Source organism: Canis lupus, chromosome 3, assembly GCF_048164855.1.
Source record: "Canis lupus baileyi chromosome 3, mCanLup2.hap1, whole genome shotgun sequence".
NCBI classification, from domain to species: Eukaryota; Metazoa; Chordata; class Mammalia; order Carnivora; family Canidae; genus Canis; species Canis lupus.
Window position 1 is genome coordinate 8,234,442 of NC_132840.1, and position 27,120 is coordinate 8,261,561.

The 27,120-nt window shown below is 40.2% G+C and overlaps 1 protein-coding gene and 1 pseudogene across 5 annotated transcripts in view; one reads left to right on the forward strand and one right to left on the reverse strand.

The window, feature by feature from the left end:
- Window positions 1–27,120, forward strand: part of TANGO6 (transport and golgi organization 6 homolog) — a 198,627-nt gene that overhangs the window by 18,875 nt on the left and 152,632 nt on the right. For all 5 annotated transcript variants that reach the window (XM_072816423.1, XM_072816433.1, XM_072816452.1 and 2 more), the window contains 3 exons: window positions 3,019–3,155; window positions 7,172–7,334; window positions 14,409–14,491. In XM_072816423.1, the coding sequence (XP_072672524.1) occupies window positions 3,019–3,155; window positions 7,172–7,334; window positions 14,409–14,491 (383 nt within the window). The remainder of the gene's footprint in view (window positions 1–3,018; window positions 3,156–7,171; window positions 7,335–14,408; window positions 14,492–27,120) is intronic.
- On the reverse strand, window positions 9,094–9,674 carry LOC140624227 (ragulator complex protein LAMTOR1 pseudogene; annotated as a pseudogene).

A 27,120-nucleotide genomic window follows, 5' to 3' on the forward strand; every position in this document is an offset into this window, starting at 1 on the left:
AAGAGCAGAGGCAGGGAGATCAGTTAAGCAGTCAACTGAGAGGTCTCAGTGGCTTGGATCAGTGCAGTGGCCGTAGAAATGGAGAAAAAGGAATGACTTGCAAGAGGTTTTTAAGAGGTAGCATTCTGGGGACACCTGGATGGCTCAGTTGGTTAGGCATCCCACTCTTGATTTCAGCTCTGGTTATGATCTCAGGGTCATGGGATTGGGCCCTGCGTCCAGTTCTGTGTTCAGTGTGGAGTCTGCTTCAGGTTCTTTCTCCCTCTCCCTCTGCTCTTCCCCCTGCTTGAGCATGCTCTCTCTCTCTCTTTCTCTTAACTAAGTAAACTTTTTTTTTTTTTTTTTTAAAGAGCTAGCGTTGCCAGAACTTAATGAAGGGCTGGATATGTGGGGAGGGAAGAGGAGAGACAAGAATCAATCTTGATTTTCCATTTCTAGTGTGGTAAATGTACCTTGGTCCTATCAGACAAATGTGAAGTCAACATGGTTGATAGATTTGGTCTAAAGTGACTCTGATGTTTCCTCCCTAGTTCTGCTGGCCTTTGCTTCTAGGGCTAATAAAATGAAAAATTATCAGTTACTTGAGAGAAGTTGCTACATGCAAATAGGTCCTTGCAAATCTTTTTCTGAAGAAAAGTTAGAGTTCATCCAAGGTCATGCAAATTAGAGAGCTGCTGTAAGACGCTTAGAGCCCTATTTTTTGCTATGAGCTTTTTCCCCCTCTACTTATGCATGTATATATTTTTTTGTTATCTATTTAAATCTTGTTTCTTCTCAAAACTGATTTGAGGCAATTTATATTTACTCACACATTTGCCATTTCTGGTGTTCTTCATTTCTTTGTGTAAATCCAAATTTTAATTCAAATTTCCTTCTGCCTGAAGAACTTCAGCATTTCTTATAGCACAGGTCTGCTGGCTGTGAATTCCTTTAGCTTTTGTTTATCTGAAAAAGTCTTTATTTCACCTTCCTTTTTTTTAATATATTTTATTTATTTATTCATGAGAGACACAGAAAGAGAGAGAGGGGCAGAGACATGGGCAGAGGGAGAAGCAGGCTCCACGCAGGGAGCCCGATGTGGGACTCAATCCCGGGAAGCCAGGATCACGCCGTGGGCCGAAGGCAGGCACCAAACCGCTGAGCTACCCAGGGACCCCTCACCTTGCTTTTCAAAAATATTTTTGCCGTCATTTTTGTCTTTGTTCCCCTACATGTGATAGATCTTTCTTTTTCTGGTTACTTTTAAGCATTTTCTCCTTGTCACTGGTTTTTAGAAGTTGATTATGATATTCCTTGGTGTGGGTGATATTCTTCTTTTTCTCTGCTTAACATTTCTTGAGCTTGTTAGAGCTGAGTTTTATAGTTTTTATCATATTTGGAAATTGTTTAGACATTGTCTTCAAAATTTTTTCTATCCTCTCTTCTCTCTAAAACTGTTTTTTAAAAAAATTTGAGCCCCAATGTGGGGCTTGAACTCACAATGCCTGAGATCAAGAGTTGAATGCTCTACCCACTGAGCCAGCGAGGTACCCCTCTTCTCTCTTTTTGGAATTTGAATTACACCTAATATTATGCTTAATGTTGTCCTATAAGTTACTGATGCTCTGTGTTTTTTTGTTTGGTTTTGTTTTGTTTCTCAGTCTTTCTGTGTTTCATTTTGGGTGATTTCTTTTGCTATGTGTTCAGGTTTATTGATTTTTTTCTTCTGCAGTGTTTAATCTGCTGTTAATCCCATCCAGTGTATTTTTCATTACAGATTTTTTTTTTTTTAAAGAGAGAGAGAGAGAGAGAGAGCACAAGTGGAGGGGAGGGGCAAAGAGAAAGGGAGAAGCAGACTCCCTGCTGAGCCAGGCGTCCCTAGAGTAACCTTTAATCTGAGGTAATTTGGCCCCACTTCTAAGCCAATAGCATTCTGAGATTTTACTTAATGCCCTGTGTATATATTAGGAGGCCTTTCCATGCACGCTAGTGGGAACACAACCTGTTTCCAGCCCTTGTGAACTTTAGGGACTTTTTCCCCTACTTCTTTCTGGTGGTTCTTGCCTCAGCCTTGTTTTTGTTTGTTTGTTTGTTTTGTGGGTTTTTTGTTTGTTTATTTGCACATATACACAGGTTATATACTATACTAAAGATTTGAAAGAGGACACCTCTGCAGATCTCTGGAGCTCTCTCTTTACATACCTCTTTTCTGGTATTTTACTCTGAAAATTCTAGTTGCCTTAACCTCCCTGAACTCTGAACCATGTTTCTTTTTTTTTTTTTTAAAGATTTTATTTATTTATTCATGAGACACAGAGACAGAGTGAGGCAGAGACCCAGGAAGAGGGAGAAGCAGGCTCCATGTAGGGAGCCCGATGTGGGACTCGATCCTGGGACTCCAGGATCAGGCCCTGGGCTGAAGGCAGGCGCTAAACCGCTGAGCCACCTGGGCTGCCCTGAACCATGTTTCTTTAACTGAACAAGATGCCAGGCTTTGTTTGGGTTCCCCTTTGATGTGTTGTGGCCTCCAAGCTCTCTCTAAGCAGTAGGCTAGGGCATTCATGGAGTTCACCTTGTTTGCTTTTTTTTGTCTCAGAGGTCATTGTCCTGGGCTACTTGTCCAGTGTCTAAAAACTATTGTTTATAAAGTTTGTCCAGTTTTCCAGTGATTTAAAGAAGTAAGGTAAATCTGGTACCTGTTACTGTATAGCTTTGGTTTAAGGCAGTTTAAATGACATGATGAATATAAAGAGACATAATAATAATAATAACAACAATAATAATAATAATAATAATAATAAAAGTAATAGACACTGAGAAGCAGCTAGTATTCAACCTCTGTCAATAATAACATTACAATGAATAAGTGCTCTTTTTTCCTCTGAACTTCCAGAAACCAACATGGAAAGTGCCAAGGGGTAGATTATCTTATTAAAGAAAAAACCAATTTTTAGTAGAGAAGAACACTTTTGCAGAAATTTTAAGGACTGTATGGGGGAACTAGTAGGAGTTTTTGACCTCTCTGTCCATCACTGACAGCTGGGGCCGCTGGCGGTAGTGACGCTGAGGCAGCGGCTGCTGATTGGAAGAAGTGTGACTTGATTGCAAAGATTTTGGCCTCTTGTCCCCAGCAGTCTCTTTCACCAGAGGATTACTACAGGGATATCTGCCCCCAGGTAAACACTTGTGTTTCTTCTCACTGTGTGAGGATTATCTGCTTATTCACAGAAAGGAGACTCTAATGCTTCTCTAAGGTGGAGGTAAAAGCAATATAATAAGTTTTTCTGTTTGGTGACAGGCCTTGTTAATAAGTGAATAAACACCTATGGAAGAGACCCACCTAATTGTTATGTTTAAGAATGCCTCCCTATTGTCAAATGAGTAGCCCAGCTTGCTCTTTTTTAATCTTTTATTTATTCATTTATTTTTTTTTTAATTTTTATTTATTTATGATAGTCACAGGGAGAGAGAGAGAGAGAGAGAGAGGCAGAGACACAGGCAGAGGGAGAAGCAGGCTCCATGCACCGGGAGCCCGACGTGGGACTCGACCCCGGGTCTCCGGGATCGCGCCCTGGGCCAAAGGCAGGCGCTAAACCGCTGCACCACCCAGGGATCCCTTTTTTTTAAAAAATTTTATTTATTTATTCATGAGAGACAGAGGGAGGTAGAGACACAGGCAGAGAGAGAAGCAGGCTCCATACGGGCAGCCCAATGTGGCTCAATCCAGGGACTCCAGGATCAGGCCCTGGGCTGAAGGTGGCGCTAAACTGCTGAGCCACCCAGGCTGCCCATGAGCTACCTGGGCTGCCCCTGCAGCTTGCTCTTAAGAGCTGGAATAAGAAACTAAAATTTCATCTTGTTCATTATCTTTTCTGTGTGTTTTTAATTAGTTAAAAAAAGGCAGGTATTAAGTAAACAAGGTAAATTAACATGGTATTCAACTTAAAAAGCACAGAAGAGTAAACAGAAAAATAAATCTTCATCTCATTTGGTTTCTAGTCCCTCAGAAGTAGTCACTGTTGGGATCCCTGGGTGGTGCAGCGGTTTGGCGCCTGCCTTTGGCCCTGGCCCGGGGTGCGATCCTGGAGACCCGAGATCGAATCCCATGTCGGGCTCCCAGTGCATGGAGCCTGCTTCTCCCTCTGCCTGTGTCTCTGCCTCTCTCTCTCTCTCTCTGTGTGTGACTATCATAAATAAATAAAAATTAAAAAAAAAAGTAGTCACTGTTACTAATTTCTTATTTATTGTCTGGCAATATTCTGTATATTAATGTGTATCCAATTATATGTGTATCTGTATATATATTCCAATTTTTATCCAAGTAATAATGTATACACACACTGTTTTTCATTTTGCTTCTTTAACTTAACAGTGTATCTTGGAGATCATTTCATCTAGAATCATTTCATATAGTTACCTCATTCTTTTCATAGCTATGTAGTATTTCACCATATTAATCTACCATAATTTAACTAGCCTTCTGTTAATGGGCATAAGTTGTTTCCATTCTTTTGCTACTACAAATCATGCTGCAGTTAATGTCTATAAATATTTATTTATTTATTTATTTATTTATTTATTTATTTATTTAAAGATTCTATTTATTTATTCACGAGAGACACAGAGAGAGAAAGAGGCAGAGACACAGGCAGAGGGAGAAGCAGGCTCCATGCAGGGAGCCCTATGTGGGACTCGATACCGGGTCTCCAGGATCACGCCCTGGGCTGAAGGCGGGACTAAACCGCTGAGCCACCCGGCTGCCCAATTTTTATTCTTTTAAGAGAAGGAGAGAGTAGGGTTGAGGCAGAGGGAGAGAGAGAGAATCCTTTTTTAAAAAAAAAGATTTTGGGATCCCTGGGTGGCGCAGCGGTTTAGCGCCTGCCTTTGGCCCAGGGCGTGATCCTGGAGATCCGGGATCGAATCCCACGTCAGGCTCCCGGTGCATGGAGCCTGCTTCTCTCTCTGCCTGTGTCTCTGCCTCTCTCTCTCTCACTGTGTGCCTATCATAAATAAATAAAAATTAAAAAAAAAAAGATTTTATTTGTTTATTAGAGAGAACACACAAGCAGGGGGTGAGGGAGAGGGAGAGTATCTTTCAAGCAGACTCCATGCTGAGCGTGGAGCCCCACATGAGGCTCAGTCCTATGATCCTGTGATCATGACCTGAGCTGAAGTCCACAGTCGGATGCTTAACTGACTGAGCCTCCCTGGCACTCCAATCTCCATGCAAGTTTTTACACGTGCAAGTATTACCATAGGAAAAATTCTTAGAATTGAAATGATCCATTTAAAGGTTGTGTGCATTTAAATTTTTGATTGATATTATTCATATTATTTATTTATTTTCCCATACCTTTGCTTACACCATGTGTTACAAGACTTTTCTTTTTTTTTGCTAATGTAATACATGGAAAATACGGAAGGAGTTTTCTTAACCAGTATTCCCCAGGCATTTAGATGTAAGACACACCCTTTGGAGTAGAGTCCAAAGAAGGTCATTCAGTTGTTATGCTTATCATCAGAGTTCTCATGGATAGGCATGCATGGAAATAAAATATCACAATGCAAAGACGTTATGTTGAAAATACTACACATAAATCGTTCTACAGGACAAAGTTGGCATTTGCGATGATGAGTACATATTTTCTGAATCTAATAGCTATAGTTTTGCTTCTTAACAAATTGATTAAATCAAGTCACATGTTTTAGTCTCTGGAGCAGTGTCAAAGGTCACATAGTTTTGGACAGAAGATACTTCTGTTTGCAGAAAAATGCAAGAGTCACTTTTAAGTCAGGAACAAATGCACTTCTCTGTTGGTTGCTTATACTTTGGTGAACCAGTCACAGGCACTGGAGAACTATATTTATCTTTGAGAATAAAATAGACTCCTTTGTGGGATAGTTCAGGCATGACAGGTTCTTTATTTTATTTTTTTTTAATATTTTATTTATTTATTCATAGAGACATAGAGAGAGAGAGAGAGAGAGAGAGAGAGTCAGAGACACAGGCAGAGGGAGAAGCAGGCTCCATGTAGGGAGCCTGAGGTGGGACTCGATCCGGGGTCTCCAGGATCACGCCCTGGGCTGTAGGCGGTGCTAAACCGCTGCACCACTGGGGCTGCCCAGGGTTCTTTAGGCCCTAAATATATTTATATGCCTTGATTCAGATATTTCATTTGGTGGCACTATTTATAATAGCAAAAAATTCTTTTATTTAGGGTTTGTTTTTTTTTTAAGATTTTATTTAATTATTCATGAGAGACAGAGAAAGAGAGACAGAGACACAGGCAGAGGGAGAAGCAGGCTCCATACAGGGAGCCTGACGCAGGACTTGAACCTGGGACCCCAGGATCACAACCTGAGCTGAAGGCGGCACTAAACTACTGAGCCACCCAGGCTGCCCTTTTTTTTAGGTTTTTAATTTAATTTAATTTTTTAAAAGATTTTATTTATTTATTCATAGAGATGCAGAGAGAGAGAGAGGCAGAGACACAGGCAGAGGGAGAAGCAGGCTCCACACAGAGAGCCAGATGTGGGACTCGATCCAGGGTCTCCAGGATCATGCCCTTGGCTGCAGGCGGCGCTAAACCGCTGCGCCACCAGGGCTGCCCTAGGTTTTTAATTTTAATTCTAGTGTAGTTAACATACTGTGTTATATTAGTTTTAGTTGTACATAATAGCAAAATTTTGAGAGAAAACTGAATGTCTGGATATTAGGGAATAATTTAATAAGTTCTTACATACAGCTTAAGTATAATATTTTTGAGGAATTTATAACAATCTGAGCAGATTTCAGCAGTATGTAAAAATGAATATTAAGTGTGGTCTCAAAAAAATTATATGGAAATATACTGGAAAAAGTATATCAAAAATGTTGTAGTGCTTTGGGATGATTTTTCTTCTTAAAACTTTATTTTGCAAATTTTCTCCAATGAACATGTATTTTATAAATTTGATAGCATTATTTGATAAGAGCATAGCTTGGTTCATACACCCTCTGATACTGGGTTGTTAAATTAAAAAAAAATTCTGTTGGATCAGTATTATTGCAGTAAGTTTTTTATTTTTTATTTTTTAATTTAAAAAAATTTTTTAATATATATTTTTTAATCTAAAGACTTTAGTCCTTTCTCTAGTTAATGCACTGTTCCTTGCACAGTCTTGTATTTACCTCATGTACTTTTCCTTGTAGATTCTAGATTTATTTCACTTTCAAGATAAATTGACAGTACGACAGTTTCAAAGAGTTGCCACCACTACTTTTATAACGATGTCAAGAGAACGCCCACAATTGGCTTCAAAGTATTTGCTTCAGCCACTGCTAACTCCTCTCCATCGATGTTTAAATACAGCAGGTAAAGAAGGAAGTCTGGTGATTGGGTATCCTTCTCAAGCATCTTCTTCAGTGTCTCAGATTTAAATGATGTAAGTCTGTAGCATTGCAGTGATTTTAGTTTTGCTGTCTTTTGCCCCCAACTTTTTATTTTGAAAAATCCACCTCACAGAAGTTCCAGGGAGAGTACATTAAACCACTTTTATACACCTTACCCGGATTGACCATTTTGGCCATATTCACTTTATCTTTCTCTTTTTATAGGTGTACATTTTTCTGAAGCACTTGAGACTTAGCTGTAGGCATCATCTAATATACAGACTTGATTCAGGGTGCCTGACTGGCTTAGCTGGAAGAGCATGCAACTCTTGATCCTGGGGTCATGAGTTTGAGTCCCATGTTGAGCATAGAGATTACTTAAAAATACATAAAGTTAAAAAAATAATGTGCACACTTGATTCAAATTTCTCAAATTTTTTCAAGAATTTTCTCTGTAATATTTTTTATTATACTTATTTATTTAGATTTGTTTTATTTATTTGAAAGAGAGAGAGATCACGAGCAGGGCGAGGAACAGAGGGAGAAACAGATTCCACTGAGCCAGGAGTCCAATGTGGGGCTTGATCCCAGGACACTGGAATCATGACATGAACCTAAGGCAGGCACTTAACCAACTTAGCTACCCAGGCATCCCTGTAGCTGTTTTTTAAAATCAAGAATCCAGCCAAGAATCATGCATTTCACTTACTGGCTTTATCTTTTTAGTTTGCATTAATGTAGAGTAGTTCCCTGTGTTGTGCCCAAGATTGCAAATCCGAGAAACCACCAAGGAGCTGACACCGATGCAAACACACGAGGGTTTATTTACAAGCTCGAGCTTGGATCCAAGTATACCTGACACAGCGGAGCAGGGACTTGGACCCCGAGACTAAGAGGAGTAGCAGCTTTATAGGGGCCATTGGCCAATGGGATTGTAACATACGCAGAAAGTTGCACAGTCATGTCCGTCTGCACGCAGGTGGCTGATTGAATTACATTTTACCCTATAGTATCCATTTGAACTGGCCTATTACTTTGGTCAGAATTGGCACGCACTTTGGTGGGCACAGGGCGGGGATTACATTGTTATGAGCCGATTTCTGATTAGGGTGTGCCCATCAGCTTGACTAGGGTGGGGCAGCGCCTTAAGCAATAAGCAGGTCATGTGGGGGTGATACAGGAGGTGGCCGGTGCAGCACAAAATGGAGTTAGTCCTGCTCTGCTTGTCCAGGGGTAGGGGATTTTTGTTATATTTCCTGGGTCCCACACCCTAGTCTTTTGTTTTTCACAATGACATTTTTTTTTCCAGATGAATACACTTTCTTTATTGAGGGTGACAAGCCAAAACAAAACTCCAAAACTCCAAACGTGTAAAAACCCAGGATGCTAGAAATACAGACTCAATTCATTTGAATAGAAGCTCATCCAGACTGCAGTCACAAACCCTAGTGAGATGCATGTGAGTGCTAAGACAGGGACAGGGGGACAGGAGTGAGGCCAAGAGAAAGGGTGGGAAGGGGACTCCATAGGCTTCAAAAGGATCACCTTCACAGTGCTACCTCCACCTTCCCAGTGACTGAAGACCTACTAGGCCCAATCTTTTGACCCCCTATCTTGGAGAGGGCTTTGAAGGCCAGTCCCAAATGGTTCTGCCCTTCCTTGTGCTATCCTTGTTTGCTGAGGCTTCGAGCCTCACTCTTCTCCTCTATACTCTTTTCTGTGATGAGTAGCAGGTTAGGGTACTATGAGCCACAGTGTGAGGCTGAGGGATAGGAGAGGCAGAGTAGAGTCAGGGTGAAGAGAGAAGAGTTATTCCAGGATCCTTCTTCTACATGAATCCCAAACTGTGCATCCCCCCACACTGTGCCTCTTATATCCACTCAGATCTGAGAAAGTACACTATAGGCGTAAGCAATTGTCCTGGAGACCTGCTGTGAGTCGGAGAAGGGGATGGGCTCTCTAGCCTGCACTTGGTGGAGCTGCCTGGTGAGAGTTGATGGCAGCAGCAGCTTCTTTCAGCGGGTCAGGCTGTTGTTCAGCGCAACCAAGCAGGAGCATGCTGTACTGCCTTGCCAGATCCATGTACTTGTGCTGCTCCACGCCCCGGGAATCCACAGCAGACAAGTCAGTGATGTTGCTGGCTGTCTGAGCAAGGATGGGGGGAGAGCAGGGCCTGCTTATCTGTGTAAGCAGGCTGTGGTAGTTGGGCTTAGCTCCAGTGAGGGCTTCGAAAGGGGGGCCAGGCCACTAGGTCCAGCAGCAGCTGCCGGTCCTCTCTGTCCTGGTTCAGGTCCTTGTTCTCCCAGCCTTAGCAGCACTCCATGGTGGGGTTCAGGCCGGGTACCCAGGCCACATTGAGGATGGATGGCATCTGTCCTCATGATATTTTTGAAGAGCCTTGATTATAAAATGTTCTGTAATTTGTATGTCTAATTGTTTCCTCATGATTAGATACAGATGAAACATTTCAGCAGCAATACTACATAGGATGACAATATTTTTTCTTAGTCTCCATCAGATTAGGGGAGCTTTTATAAAGAGGAGCTTTTCTTGGGCAGCCTGGGTGGCTCAGTGATTTGGCGCCTGCCTTTGGCCCGGGGTGTGATCCTGGAGACTCGGGATTGAGTCCCGTGTCGGGCTCCCTACATGGAGCCTGCTTCTCCTTCTGCCTGTGTTTTAAAATTTTAAAAAAAGAAAAAGAAAAAAAGAGTTTTTCTTTCTCCTTACCTCATCACCCCTCCTATTTTTTTTTTTTAAAGATTTTATTTATTTATTCATGGTAGACACACAGAGAGAGGGAGAGAGAGAGAGAGGCAGAGGCACAGGCAGAGGGAGAAGCAGGCTCCATGCCAGGAGCCTGATGCAGGACTCGATCCCGGGACTCCAGGATCGCGCCCTGGGCCAAAGGCAGGCGCCAAACCGCTGAGCCACCCAGGGATCGCACCCCGCCCCACCCCCCGCTCCTATTTTTTTTAAGATAAAAAAAAATTAAGTACAGTCTACCCCCTGAGCATGAGGCTCTCTAGCTCACCACCCCAAGGTAAATTTTATTTATTTAAAAGATTTTATATATTTATTTATTTGTTTGAGAGAGAGAAAGAACATGAGCAGGAGGGAGAGGGAGAGACAGGCTCCTTAGCTGAGCAGGGAGCCTGCCATGGGGCTTGATGTCATGACCTGAGCCGAAGGCAGACACTTAACTGATTGAGCCACCCAGACACCCCTAAAGATTTTTATTTTTAAGTAATTTTTGCACCTAACCTGGGACTTGAATTCACAACCCCAAGATCAAAAGTCTCATGCTCTGTTGACTGAGCCAGTTGAGCCCCTTGAAGTATTCTTTCTGTTGGACTTCAGTATTAGGGCCTAAGATTCTTATATATCTAATTTCATGTACTAAGACTAATACCTCATTACTAATTTATTTATTCTCTTGTCTGTAACTGATGAGGTGTTCTAGTCTGCGGCAGTGGTTCTTATAGTGTGGTCCTAGGGCCAGCAGCATCGGCATCACCTTGGGAATTTATTAGAAATACAACTTTAGGGGAGCCTGGGTGGCTCAGCGGTTTAGCGCCACCTTCAGTCCAGGGCCTGATCCTGGAGACCCAGGATCGAGTCCCATGTCGGGTTCCCTGCATGGAGCCTGCTTCTCCCTCTGCCTGTGTCTCTGCCTGCCTCTCTCTCTCTGTGTGTGTCTCTCATGAGTAAATAAATTTAAAAAATCTTAAAAAAAAGAAAAAAAAAAAGGATTGTAGCAGCTTTGCATATATTTTTAAAAAAAGAATACAACTTTATTATTATTTATTAGAAATATAAATGGGTTCTCCCCAGACCTACTAAATCATAAGTGCTGGTGTGGGTCCCAACAATCTGTGTTTAATAGACCCTTCTGGGTAATTCAAATGAGTGTTCAAGTTTGAGCCCTGGTCTAAAAGCACTATTCTTGGGAGGCGTAGATTCAGTCCATTTGTTGATCAATTATTTTCATCCTGGACCTTGTTCATTCATTTTAGGAATATTTATTGGACATCTGTTTGCCAGGCCTTTCTTCATGTGTTAGGTTATATTTATAACACCAACTGCATGTTTTGCATTGATAATCTATGGATAACAAAAAAGGACTATCTAATAGTCTGACTGGTTTTAGATAGATAGCCCATCATTGCCACTGGAAAAACAATCCAAAAAGATAGGCTTTCTCACTTCATTTTTCATATTGTATCACATTTTTAAGACTATGTGACAATAATGATGAATTATCATATTTTATCAATTCTAAGGTACACATGCTTTTCACATAAAAAACTTTAATTTTGGAAATATTTTTCACATTTTAACAACTCTGATATCAAGATGCATCTCACAATTATTGTTGTTTCCCAGGCAGCAATCATGGCATTGTCTGTGCCTGCAAATGAGCATTAAAACTTGTAGAATGGGGCTGCCGGGTGACTTAGCAGTTTAGCACTGCCTTCAGCCCAGGGTGTGATCCTGGAGACCTGAGATCGAGTCCCAGTTGGGCTCCCTGCATGGAGCCTGTTTCTCCCTCTGCCTGTGTCTCTGCCTCTCTCTCTTCTCTCTCTCTCTCTCTCTCTCTCTCTCTGTGTCTCTCATGAATAAATATATAAAAAATCTTAAAAAAAAAAAAACTTGTAGAATGGACATCAGCAACTTAGAAAAAAAAACCATGAAGACAATAGTAGAGTGGTGAACTCTTTTTTTTGGTTTGTTTGTTTTTTGTTTTTTGTTTTTTGTTTTTTATTTATGATAGGCACGCAGTGAGAGAGAGAGAGAGGCAGAGACACAGGCAGAGGGAGAAGCAGGCTCCATGCACCGGGAGCCCGACGTGGGATTCGATCCCGGGTCTCCAGGATCGTGCCCTGGGCCAAAGGCAGGCGCCAAACCGCTGCACCACCCAGGGATCCCTAGAGTGGTGAACTCTTAAGAAATATCACATCACCTGCACTCTTGGTGGCACAGAGGATAATATATTGTGGCAAAATATGGATATCAGTAATAGTGCTGAAGTGTTTTAGAAGAGTTGGACTCTCTTGTGAAGTTTTAAGAAATCCTTGTTTTGGGATCCCTGAGTGGCGCAGCGGTTTGGCGCCTGCCTTTGGCCCAGGGCGTGATCCTGGAGACCCGGGATTGAATCCCACGTCGGGCTCCCGGTGCATGGAGCCTGCTTCTCCCTCTGCCTGTGTCTCTGCCTCTCTCTCTCTCTCTGTAACTATCATAAATAAATAAAAATTAAAAAAAAATAAAAAAAATAAATAAAAGATTAAAAAGAAAAGAACTCTCTTAATACTTTTTTTTTATTAAGTGTTTTATTTTTGTTTTTTTTATTTATTTTTTATTTTTATTTATTTATTTATTTTTTGTTAAGTGTTTTAATCTTCATTCCAGTTTAGTTAGCATACAGTGTTATATTAGTTTGGGATGTCCAATATAGTGATTTAACAATTCTATGTTTTATTCAGTGCTCATCATAATAAATGTTCTTTAATCCCCATCACCTATTATCACCTATTCCACTTTTTCCCTGATCCACTTCCCCTCTTTTAATATTTTCTTAAAAACTCTATTAAGAATTTTTTTAAGGGGATCCCTGGGTGGCTCAGGGTTTAGCACCTGCCTTCGGCCCAGGGCGTGATCCTGGAGTCCCAGGATCGGGTCCCACATCAGGCTCCATGCAGGGAGCCTGCTTCCCCCTCTGCCTGTGTCTCTGCCTCTCTCTGTGTGTCTCTCATGAATAAATAAAATCGTTTTAAAAAAGGGCATTTAAAAAAAGATTTTATTTATTTATTTATTTAAAAGATTTTATTTATTTATTCATGAGGGACACAGAGCGAGAGAGGCAGAGACAGGCAGAAGGAGAAGCAGGCTCCCTACAGGGAGCCTGACGTGGGACTCAATCCCAGGTCTCCAGGATCAGGCCCTGGGCTGAAGGTAGCACCAAACCACCAAGTCACCTGGGCTGCCCTAAGATTTTATTTATTTATTTATTTATTTATTTATTTATTTATTTATTTATTTATATTTATTTTTTATTTGTTCTTATTTTTTTAAAAGATTTTACCTCTATTCATGATAGGCATAGAAAGAGAGAGATGGGGGCAGAGACACAGGCAGAGGGAGAAGCAGGCTCCATCCTGGGAGCCTGACATGGGACTTGATCCCAGGACTTCAGGATCATGTCCTGGGCCAAAGGCAGGCGCTAAACCACTGAGCCACCCAGGGATCCCCAAGATTTTATTTTTAAGTAATCTGTACACCCGATATGGGGCTCAAACTCAGAATCCTGAGATAAAGAGTCTGATGCTCCACAGATTGAGCCAGACTGGCACCCTATTTTAAAACTTTTTTTCTGGGGTACCTGAGTGCTCAGTGGTTGTGTCTGCCTTCAGTTCAGGTCCTGATGCTGGGGTCCTGGATCAGATCCCACATTGGGCTCCCTGCGCAGAGCCTGCTTCTTCGTCTGCCTGTGTCTCTGCCTCTCTCTCTGTGTCTCTCATGAATAAACTAATAAAATCTTAAAAAAACAACCACTTTTTTTTTTTTTCAAAGATTTGACTTGTCTATTCCTAGGACCCTGGGATCTTGACTTGAGCCAAAGGCAGAGACGCTCAACCATTGAGCCACTGAGGCGTCCCAGTTTTAAAAGGGAAATTTTTAAACACATCTGTAGAGAAAAGTTTAATAAATTATTTTCTACCAGTCACCTCAACATAACCATTGACTCTGTCGTTTTCACTTAATCCAATCCCCAATTTTTCAATCCTTCAATATACAAGTAAAATTTTAAGTCATAATGTATCATAGGTTACTTGTTTTTTCTTTTTTAGTGATACATAAAATAATAATGAGTGTTTATAATCATTAGCATCATAGATTTCATGAAATTTTATATTTGATGTTGTACATTAGTAACCATGTCAAGTCTGTAATTTTAGCTGTTACTTAGAGAACTCTCTTTCTAGTAAAATTTTCTTTCTTGAGTCCTGAGTTCTATTCAATGAGGTACTAAGTATGGGTTATTTTGTTTTTTGTTTTCTAGAGATTCCAGAGAGTGACATGGTGCCAGGGATCATTTTGGTGACAGAAGAAGAACTTAATAGATGTATTGAGGATGTATATAAGGTTGGTAATTTGAATCACTAATGTTTTTAGCTAATATTTATACTTAGTCTTTTAAAATAGTTTTGCCTTTTTAATTAGTACTTCAAGAACTAGAATGACTAATCTTGAATTCCAAATGATTAATATTTTTTTCACTTTGAAACTGGAAACTATAAGCTCTTAGTATAAAAAAACTGTTACATTTTGAAACTGTCAATTTCATCATTTACTCTGAATGTTAAACAGCTTAGATTCTCTAACTGGCACATACTACTGATGAAAGCATGTCTTTTGAAGATACATTTGAAATGCAATAGGTTTTCAAAACTGTATGATAGTATTGAATCTACTTTATATCTTTTTGATAGTAATCATGCCATCATTAAAAGTCTGAATAAATGAATCTTGCAAATGACTACCTAAATATGTTACTGAAAATGAAAAAAAAGTATGTTCTCTATGATTATAGTCTTATAACTATATATGAAACATATATTTTTAGACAAAAAATGAAATCCATTGTGTTAGGGCCAGATGAAAATATTCTTCTTTTTTTAAATTTTTTTTTTAATTTCAGATTTTTATTGTCTTATAAAATTACATGTATAAGTGAATATATTCTCACTACGACAGTTTCTTTTTTTTTTTTTCTTAAGATTTTTATTTATTTATTTATTCATGAGAGACACACACAGAGAGGCAGAGACACAGGCAGTGAGAGAAGCAGGCTCCATGCAGGGAGCCCCACATGGGACTCAATCCTGGGTCTCCAGGGTCACACCCTGGGCTGAAGGCAGGCGCTAAACCACTGAGCCACCCAGGAATCCTGAAAATATTCTTTAAAGTTTAGTTCAATAAATTTATAATAGTATTTTACTATTAAAAATATCCACACTAGTAAACAGCTTTTAAAATTACATTCCATGTAAGGGATCCCTGGGTGGCGCAGCGGTTTAGCGCCTGCCTTTGGCCCAGGGCACGATCCTGGAGACCCGGGATCGAATCCCACGTCGGGCTCCCGGTGCATGGAGCCTGCTTCTCCCTCTGCCTGTGTCTCTGCCTCTCTCTCTCTCTCTCTCTGTGTGTGACTATCATAAATAGATTAAAAAAAAAAAAAATAAAATAAAATTACATTCCATGTAAAAAGGTACATGTGCTTTGGAAAATAGTTTGGCAGTTCCTTAAAAAGTTAAACATGGAATTATTACTATGACATAGTAATTCCACTCTTAGGTATATACCCAAGAGAAATGGAAACATATTCAGACACAAACCTGTGGATAGATGTTCATCACAGCATTATTCATAATAGCCAAAATGTGGGTACAGCCCAAATGTCCATCAACTGATAAATGGATAAGTAAATGTGATACATCCATATAATGGAATATTTTTTAGTCATAAAAAGGAATGAAGTATGGACACATGCCGGAACACAGGACAAACATTTAAAAATAACAATTTTTAAATTAAAAAAAAAGCCAGAAACAAAAAACCACACTTTTTTTTTTTTTAAAAACCACACATTGTATGATTCCATTTACATGGAATATTCAGAATAGGCAAATTCATAGACAAAAAGTAGATTATAGGTTGCTAGGGCCTGGAAATAGGGAATTAGAAAGGCTGTTGGGGGTCCCTGGGTGGCTTAGCAGTTTAGCACCTGCCTTCGGCCCAGGGCGCAATCCTGGAGTCCTGGGATTGAGTCCCGCGTCGGGCTCCCTGCATGGAGCCTGCTTCTCCCTCTGCCTGTGTCTCTGCCTCTCTCTCTCTCTCTCTCTCTCTCTCTCTCTGTGTCTCTCATGAATAAATAAATAAAATCTTAAAAAAAAAAGAAAGGCTGTTAATAGGGATGGAGTTTCTTTTTAAAGATTTATTTATTTATTTATGATAGACATAGAGAGAGAGAGAGAGAGAGGCAGAGACACAGGAGGAGAGAGAAGCAGGCTCCATGCTGGGAGCCCGACGCGGGACTCAATCCCAGGACTCCAGGATCGCGCCCTGGGCCGAAGGCAGGCGCTAAACCACTGAGCCACCCAGGGATCCTCCGGGATGGAGTTTCTTTTTGAGATAAGGAGAATTTTCTGGAATTACAACTAGTGAGTTGAACATCTTTTTGTGTTCTTGGCTCATTCGTATTTTCCCTTCTGTACATTGCCTATTCATATATTTTGCCCATTTGAAAAATTGGGTTATTTGCCTCTTCAAAATTTTTTTAGAATAAATCTTTTTTTATAAAACTGCTTTATTGAGATATACTTTAAAGACCATAAAATAATACTTTAAATGTACAAGTTAATGATTTTTAGTAAGTTTACAGAGTTGTGAAACTATTGCTACAATACAATTTTAGAACATTTCCATTACTCCAAAAAGATCTCTATGCCAAACAGTCCTTCTTGTTCCTACCCTCAGCCCCAGGCAACCCTTAATCTGCTTTCTACCTCTATATAGATTTGCCTTTTGTGGCTGTTTCATGGGAGGGAACCATGCAACATGTGATCTTTTGTGGCTGGCTTTTCTCTCTTAGCATAATGGTATGTGTTTAAGTAATCTCTATGCCCAACATGGAGCTTGAACTCATGACCTTGAGATCAAGAGTCCGATGCTCTACCAACTGAGCCAGCCAGGTGCCCTTCTCTTAGCATAATGTTTTTCAGGTTTACCCAGGTTGTTGCATATATCAATATTTTGTCTCTTTTAATTGCTAAGTAATATTCATTATATGTATATATCACATTTTGTTTATTCATCAGTTGATGGACATTTGGCTGTAGAGGAAATCTTTCTTTTTAAAAACAGCTTTAAATGTCCATCAACTGATGAATGGATAAAGAAGACATTGTAAGTATACACAATGATATTACTCAACCATCAAAAAGAGTGAAATCTTGGGGCAGCCTGGGTGGTTCAGCGGTTTGGAGACCCAGGATCGAGTCCCATGTCAGGCTCTCTGCATGGAACCTGCCTCTCCCTCTGTCTGTGTCTCTGCCTCTCTCTCTCTCTTTCTCTCTCTCTCTGTGTGTCTCTCATGAATGAATGAATGAATGAATAAATAAATAAATAAATAAATAAATAAATAAATCTTTAAAAAAAAAGAGAAATCTTGCCATTTGCAATAATGTGGTTACAGCTAGAGTGTATTATGCTAAATGAAATAAGTAGTCAGAAAAGACAAATATCCTATGATCTCACTCATAGGTGGAATTTAAGAAAGAAAACAGATGAACATATGGGAAAGGAGAAAAGGAAAAAAGAGGGAAACAAACCATAAGAGACTCTTAACAATAGAGAACAAACTGAGGGTTGATGGAGGGAGGTGGGGGATGGGCTAGATGGGTGATGGGTATTAAAGATGGCACTTGTTACGGTAAGTACTGGGTATTGAGTTGAAGTGATGAAACTGAATTCTGTTCCAGAAACCAATATTGTACTGTATATTAACTAAAATTTAAATTAAAAAACCCCAGCTTCATGAGATACAATTCACATACTGTACAGTTTACCTATTTAAATGTGCAAATTGGTGCACCTGGGTGGTTCAGTCAGTTAAGTGTCCAACTCTTGATTTCAGCTCAGGTCACGATCTCAGGGTTGTGAGACTGAGCCGTGTACTGGGCTCTGCACACAGTGGGGAACCTGTTTGAGATTCTCTCTCATCCTGCTGCCTACTCTGTAATCTCTCTGTCTCTCAAATAAATAAATCTTAAAAAAAAAAAAAGTGTGCAGATCAATGGCATTTTATTACATTCACAGGTTTGTGCAGCCATCATCACAATTGATTTTAGGATACTTTATTACCCAAAAAGAAACCTCACACATACTATCAAAGCCCTCCACCACTCTTCCCTCCACTCTTCTTACCACCCTACCCCTCTACCCAGATTAGAGCCACTAATCTGCTTTCTCTTTCTATAGATTTGCCTATTCTGGATGTTGCATAAAAATGGAATTATAAAATATGTGTTTTTTTTGTGATTGTGACTCTTTTACCTAGCATGATGTTTTTCAGGTTCATATTGTATCAAGCAGGGCTTCATTCTTTTCTTTTCTTTTTTTTTTTTAAGATTTTATTTATTTATTCACAAGAGACACACAGAGAGAGGCAGAGAAATAGAGGGAGAAGCAGGCTCCTCACAGGGAGCCTGATGTGGAATTCTATCCCAGGACCAGGATCATGCCTTGAGCCAAAGGCAGATGCTCAACCAATGAGCCACCCAGGGGTCCCATTTAAAAAAAAGTTTTTTTTAGGGCAGCCCGGGTGGCTCAGAGGTTTAACGCTGCCTTCAGCCCAGGGCCTGATCCTGGAGACCCAAGATTGAGTCCCACGTCGGGCTCCCTGCATGGAGCCTGCTTCTCCCTCTGCCTGTGTCTCTGCCTCTCTCTCTCTCTCTCTTTCTTCTCTGTGTATTCTCATGAATAAGTAAATAAAATCTTTAAAAAAAATTTATTTTTTTTAAAGATTTTATTTATTTATTTGAGAGAGAGAGCATGCACAAGCAGCAGCAGGGGGAGGGGCAGAGGGAGAGAGAGAAGCAGGCTCCCAGGTGAGCAAGGAACCCCATGTGGGGCTTGATCTCAGGGTCCTGGGGTCTTGACCTGAGCGGAAGGCAGACGCTTAACTAAGCCACCCAAGCACCCCATATTTTTTTTTTATTTTTAAGTAATCTCTATACTCAATATGGCTTGAACTCACAACCCTGAGATCAAGAGTTGTATGCTCTACTGACTAAGCCAGCCAGGTACCCCAACATTTTATTACTTTTTATTGCTGAATACTATCCTTTTGTAGATATAGACTGTATTTTGTAATTCATCCTTTCATGGATATTTGGGTTGCTTTTACGTTTTGGCTGTTAGGATCAGTGCCGCTATAGACATTCGTGTACAAGTCTTTGTGTATATATATGTCTTCATTTATGTTGGGTGTACTGCTAGGTCTTACATTAACTCTGTTTAACCATTTGAAGAACTGCCAAAGTGACTGTACCATTTTACATTCCCTCTAGCAGTGTATGAGAATGTAGAGTAAATCTTAAGTTATATTCTTTCAGGGCAGCCCAGGTGGCTCAGTGGTTTAGCACCACCTTTGGCCCAGGGCGTGATCCTGGAGACCTGGGATTGAGTCCTGTGTAGGGCTCCCTGCGTGGAGCCTGCTTCTCCCTCTGCCTGTGTCTCTGCCTCTCTCTCTCTCTCTCTCTATGTGCCTCTCATGAATAAATAAATAAAATCTTTAAAAAAAAAGTTATATTCTTTCAGGTAAGAAGGCAAATACTTTTGTTTTAAACTTTATGTATGATATTAATAATTTGTAGATATAAAACGCATGCTGAAAAATTCAGAACTCATCCTCTACAACACTCAGCTTTTTGCTAAAGTAAGATGTTTACTACACTTTCATTTAATTTGCTATTTAAAAAAAAAGATATTGGGGTACCTCAGTGGCTCAGTCTGCTGAGCATCTGCCTTCTGCTCAGGTCATAATCTCAGGGTCCTGGGATCGAGCCCCATGTTGGGCTCCCTGCTTGGTGTGGAGTGTGCTTCTCCTTCTGCCTGCCGCTCCCCTTGCTTGTGCTTTCCCTGCCTTCTCTCTGTCAAATAAATAAAATCTTAAAAAAGAGAGAGAGAGAGAGAGAGAGAGGCACAATACCTCTCTACTCTACCTTTAGAGGGTAGACCTGGCATACAAATATAGAATTAAGGGGATCCCTGGATGGGTCAGCGGTTTGGTGCCTGCCTTTGGCCCAGGGCGTGATCCTGGAGACGGGGGATCGAGTCCCGCATCGGGCTCCCTGCGTGGAGCCTGCTTATCCCTCTGCCTGTGTCTCTGCCTCTCTCTCTCTCTCTCTCTCTCTGTGTGTGTGTCTCCCATGAATGAATAAATAAATAATATTTAAAAATATAGAATTAAGTTGCTTATAGATAAAATATGATATGGTGACTTAGTGAATATAATGCTATTTTTGGTTTTTTTTAATGCCTTATTTAGAGACTTATGAAAAAAAGTTTTTATATTCTGTTCTCTAATATTCATAGGCAAGGTCGTTTTAGATTATAGGAAGAAGAAACTATATAAAGCAGTCTAGAAAGCAAATGTTCTGATTTAGAGAACAGGGGCCAGCTAACTTTCAGAAAGGTTATCTTCAGTCACATACCATCTAAGGAATATCGTGATGAAAAAATTGTTAAATGGTTGGGTGTGGAATAGCAGAAAAACTTGAAAGTGGCATCAAGGATAGAACTAAATGTGACTAAACTTTGATAAAAAATCCTCATAGTATTTCTGGGAAGTAAAAAAAAATTGCTTTTCGAGGAAAAAGAAAGCAAAACAACTTCTTTCTGGCAAGTGAATTAGCCTCCAAAAAATGGAGAGATCCAGAAATAGTGAATCCTATTGTTCCTATTCCTGTCCCCCAAAGCAGGGAAGAGGGGGGGGCCTAATTTGGTGAACAGTTTGGTGAATTTAAAACCTCCTGGAAAGGCAAGCAAAATGTTAGTTTGCTATAAACACTTGATGATGAACAAAAGATTGGGACTGTTATGAAAGCAGGAAGGGGTGTAGAAGGGTAATTATTTTCCCTACAAGGTTTTGGCAGCTCAGCTGCAGTGGGAAAACAGAGGAAATGTGTATGTTGGAGGAAAATGCTAAACACTGTGTAAAGTTTAACAACAAAGGATGTGTTGTCTTTATTAACTTTCTGCTAATACTCAATTACAGAGCACAGCTCCAAGGCAGGAAATAAGGAAAACATCTGGGACAGTTGAATCGATCCGACAAGTCACTGGGTAGCAAGAGGATACAAGAGGGTGTTTAATTTTAGAGCAGCATTTGGGAACATTTCCAGCTCTGGTTTTCTTTCTCTCTTCTCTTCTTTTCTTTTTAACAGATTTATTGGTATATAATTCACGTACCACACAATTCACACATTTAAAGCATTCAGCTCAGTGCTTTTAGTATATTCACAGTGTTGTGCAACTATCACCACAGATCTGATCTGAGAATATTATTGTCCGCCTGACCCAGAGTAGCTTTAGGTAACCACTGAAATATATTTTCCATCTCTATAGATTTTCCCATTCTGGATATTTCATATAAATGCACTCATGTAACACATGGTCTTCTTTAGTTGCCTTTTCACCAGCAGAATATATATTTTTAAAGATTTTATTTATTTATTCATCAGAGACACAAATTGAGAGAGAGGCAGAGACATAGGCAGAGGGAGAAGCAGGCTCCATGCAGGGAGCCCAATGTGGAACTTGATCCTGGGACCCCAGCATCATGACCTGAGCCGAAGTCAGACACTCAACCACTGAGCCACCAGGAGTCCCCCCAGCAGAATATTTTTAAGATTCATCCATGCTGTTGCATGAAGCAGTACTTAATTCCTTTTAATTCCAAGTGTATTCTATTATATGGATATACCACATTTTGTCAGTTGGTGGAAATGTGTGTTGTTTCCACATTTTGGCTTTTGTGAACAATGCTGCTAATAGATATTCAAGTACAAGTTTTTGTGTGGACATATGTTTTCACTTCTCTTGGTCTATATAGCTGGGAGTGAAATTGCTGGATCATATGATAGTGCTATGTTCAACTTTTTGAGGCACTGTCAGACTGTTTTCCAAAGTGGCAGCACCACTTTGCGTTCCCACCAGCAGACTATGAGAATTCCAGTTTATCCTCTCTGGCCAACACTACCACTGCCATGACCTCTTTTCTTTCTCCTCCTCCTCCTCTTGCCCTCCTTCTCTTCCGTTATTATAGCCTTACTGGTGAGAATGAAGTAGTATCTTATTGTGATTTTTGACTCACATTTCCCTAATGGCTAATGATCTTGAACAGCCCCTTGTGTGCTTACTGGCTATTTGCATGTCTTCCTTGGTGAAATTTCTATTAAGATCCTTTGTTTCAGCTCAGGTCATGATCCCAGGGTTCTGGGATTGAGTCCGATGTCGGGTCCCAGCTCAGTGAAGAGTCTGCTTCTCCCTCTCCCTCTGTTCCCCCACCCCTCATGCTGGTCTCTGTCTCTCTCACTCTCTCTCAATTAAATAAATAAAATCTTAATTTTTTTTTTTTTTTTTTTAAAGAAGGGGCACTTGAGTAGCTCAGTCAGTTTAGCGTCTGTCTTTGGCTCGGGTCATGATCCCAAGGCCCTGGGATGGAGCCCTGCATCAGACTCCCAGCTCAGCGTGAGTCTGGTTCTCCCTTTGCCCCTCCTTCTGCTCATGTTTTTGTTTTGTTTTATTTTTATTTTTATTTTTTTATTATTTTTTTTAAAGATTTTTAAAATTTTTTATTAATGATAGTCACAAAGAGAGAGAGGCAGAGACACAGGCAGAGGGAGAAGCAGGCTCCATGCACCGGGAGCCCGACGTGGGATTCGATCCCGGGTCTCCAGGATCGCGCCCTGGGCCAAAGGCAGGCGCCAAACCGCTGTGCCACCCAGGGATCCCTGTTTTGTTTTATTTTTTTTTTTATTTTATTTTATTTATTTTTATTTTTTTTTTAATTTTTATTTATTTATGATAGTCACAGAGAGAGAAAGAGAGAGAGGCAGAGACATAGGCAGAGGGAGAAGCAGGCTCCATGCACCGGAAGCCCGATGTGGGATTCGATCCCGGGTCTCCAGGATCACGCCCTGGGCCAAAGGCAGGCGCCAAACCGCTGCACCACCCAGGGATCCCTGTTTTATTTTTAAAAGGATCCTTTGCCCATTTTTAAGTTGGGTTATCTTTTTTTTCTTTCTTTTACCATGGGTGGGTTGAGGGGATGAGATTCACCCTCACCAGCAGCTCTCCTCAAAGAAATCTTCATCAGTCTCCTCTTGGTCTCCACACGTTTGATCCTTCTCTACCTTTTTTCTGAATGGGAAGTTTTTTTTAGTCCTACTCTCGTCTTAGTCTGGTATCTTATGTTGGGGTTTTAAGTCTATTTTATCTTGGTGCCTCATTTGACATTTCCAATTGAATGTCCTGGGTTACCTGTATCACAATAGCGTCTATCTGGCTGCCATCTCACCTAACTGCAGAGCCTCTTATTCCTCAAAGCCAATTTCCTTTTTACTGAATACACAATCCAGATCAGACTATTTTTCTGGTTAAGACTGTAGTGGAATTAGAAGTAACAAATTAGAAATTAGGAGTAGGCAGCTGGCTCAGTCAGGAGAGCATGCAATCCTTAATTTTGGAGGTTTTTTTTTTTTAAGATTTTATTTATTTATTCATGAGAGACACACACACACACACACACAGAGAGGCAGAGACACAGGCAGAGGGAGAAGCAGGCCCCCTGCAAGGAGCCCAATACGGGACTCATCCTGGATTCCGAGATCGTGCCCTGAGCTGAATCAACTGCTGAGCCACCCAGGTGTCCCAATCTTGGAGTTTTGAGTTCGAGCCCCATGTTGGGTTATAGAGATTACTTAAAAATAAAATCTTGGGGCTCCTGGATGGCTTAGTTGGTTAAGCATCTGTCTTTGGCTCAGGTCATGATCTGGAGGTCCTGGGATTGAGCCCTGAATTGGGCTCCCTGCTCAGTGGGAAGTCTGCTTCTCCCTCTCCTTCTGCTGCTCCCCCCCCACCACCCATATTCACTCTCTCTCTCTCAAATAAATAAAAAATCTTTAAAAATTTAATAATACATGAATAAATTAATAAAGTCTTAAAAAATAAGTTAGTTAAACTGACTAAGGCATACTACGGGAGAATGCCAGCAGAGAAGAGCAAGAAAGGAGACAGAAGTACCCCCCAAAAGGGCAGAATAATTTGAAAAGCAAAGTATGTGGCGACTGGTATGTTCAGTATACTTATTTAAGAAGGCAAGGATTGCATATAATCCATTTTTTAAAATTGCTTCTGAAAGAGGTAAAATAAAAATACATTTTGGTATTTAAGGAAATAAACCCTCGGCTTACTGAATGAAAATGTGGCAGGAGAAATTATAAGAGAAGGCCTTTTGATGCTTGCATCCTTCACATACAGCACAGAATGGAGCATTGTGTCTCTAGTGGGCTAGGTGGAAAGTTCTCAACAATACAGGTATACACATATATGCTCATTGAATTGAACTGAAAATTTGGCATAGCCACTTGTACTTTAGTGCAAATAATTTTAGTCATTTCTATGTGTGTGCCTTATGTCTGGTAAAGTTATCTAAGTTGAGAAGGGGATTTGCAGCTCAAATAACTTTTAGTCCAGTGGCTTCCTATTCTGTCTCCCTCTGATTCTGAATGTCTGGGGCCCTGTCCCTAGAATACTTTTTTTTTTTGGTACTCCTTGGTATGAGAGGGATAAATGGTTTTTCTTTGCCTAGAGAGGTAAAGAGAGACCTAGGCTGCATAGGGATTGGTTCTGGCTAGGGCAGGATGAAAGAATTATAATTCTTTACAATTTGGACATTTTCATGCTCTTAAGAGAACTGGCCAGAATCTGATACTAGGTAGGACTGGGAGAGTTGGGGGGATGCTTCCTTTTAGTATTTCTCACAATACTTGCTGAGACTCCCTAAAGGCAGAAGAAATTTTAGGGTAGGAGAGGCTGGAAGGTACCTAATTAGTTTATATTCTTCATTCTCATTTCCATTTTATCTCTCTGTTTCTAGATTCAGGGAATCCTGACTTTAATTATCCAAGTCTTTTTTTGGCCATTTAATCATAGCAAATTTCTTTTTTTTTTTTTCATAGCAAATTTCTAATTAAAGTTACTCTCGCGGATCGGCCAATTGATTCCTCTTTCTAAATTTTTAATTGTTTTTATAGAGTAAATTGGAATAATGGAATCTTAGAGCTTGAAGGAAATTTAGAAATAATTTCTTTTTTTGTTTTTGAATAGACTGTTTTTTTTCGGGCAGTTTTATGTTCACATAACAATCAAGCAGAGAGTTTTTCCATATATTTCCTGCCACCACATGTGCACAACTTCTCCCACTGTTAACATTTCACATCAGAGTATGACATTTGTTACAGTTGGTGAGCCTCCACTGACACACCTGTTTCATCCAAAGTCCATGAGTTATATTAGGGTTCATTGTTGGTGTGGTACATTCTTTGGATTTGACAAACTAATCCCTCATTTTGCAGTAAAGGAAACAAAATCCAAAAGATTGTGAAGTAACTTGTCCCAAATCATACTAGTGAATGCCAGATCTGGTCTGGGAACCAATCCTTTTGTCTCTTCTCTTTGACTCTGTGTTAAGATAATATTTGCATATGGTACACATTTAAGAAGTACAAAAGGCTTAGCAGTAAAAAATTAGTCTTCTCCCACCTATAGCTCTTCCTCAAAGGCAGTTATTCTTTCTGGATGTTTCCAATTCTAATTGAACTGTGACCTTGAATAACATGTAAAGGACTAAAAGAAGTGTCTTTGGGGTCCCTATGTGGCTCAGTCCGTTAAGTGTCAGACTCTTGGATTCAGCTCAGGTCATGACTCAGAGTTGTGAGATCGAACCCCACATCAGGCTCTGCACATAGTGGGGAGTCTGCTTGAGATTCTTTCTCTATCTCCCTCTTCTTCTCTTCCCTCCCCAAAATAAATAAATCTTTTTTTTTTAAAAAGGTATCCTTCAAAGCTGTGGGAGATTCACGTGTTAGATGGTACATTCAGATTCTGTGGTATAGTGTAGTGAAAAGCACCTGGCCTTTTGAATCAAATAGACCTAGGTTGGAATCGGGCTCAAGGGTTGACTATCCATGTTACTTTTTTTTTTTTTTTTTAAGATTTTATTTATTTATTCATGAGAGACATAGGCAGAGACACGGGGAGAGAGAGAAGCAGGCTCCCTGTGGGGAGCCCGATGTGGGACTCAATCCCAGGACCCCGGGATCACACCCTGAGCTGAAGGCAGACGCTCAGCCACTAAGCCACCCAGGCGTCCCTATCCATCTTACTTTAGATAACAGTATTTATTTAACACTTGAGTTGCAGGGATGAAACAGAGTAACTTTCGATAGGTTCATTGTATACTTTAGCAAATAATTTGTGCTTAAAAAACTGTCAGTTCTCTTTTGGTTCAAGGAAACTTTTTAAAAAAGATTATTTTATATAACACACTCTGAAAGCATGCACAATGCAGAATAATGTATTAGGTAACTTGCCTTGTTCTCTTGCTTCTCACAAGTCTTAATTAAACTCAGTAATTGCATTAGAAGTTCTGGAACGTTACTATCAAAAGGATCAATGTGATATTTTAGAAGGCAGCATTTGACTAGTTTAATCTTTAACAGGGTGAAAAATCAAGTTACAGCCTGTACTGAATTTCACTGTTAGGACTCAGCTTGATTCATGTTTATATTTCCACACGTATATATCCTTGTAGAAGATAAGGCCATAAAGCAAGGAGACCGTTCCATTTACAATCACATCAGCAGGTATTTAGGATTAAGTGTAACATTTGCACAGGACTGTATATTTTAAGAAAAATATCTTAACATAAATTATCTTAACTGGTACCTATGCAAAAAGCTTAACACTTGCATTATGAATGAGGAAGCTGAATCCTAGGGAGGTTTAAATGTCTTACCCATGTTCACTCACATAATATGTGATTTTGGGCAATCATGTAGGTGTCAGAAACAAAATTCATACCCGTTTCCTGACTCCTGACTTGCTGGTGCTCTTTCAACTTTGCAGTGGTCCCTTAGGGATGT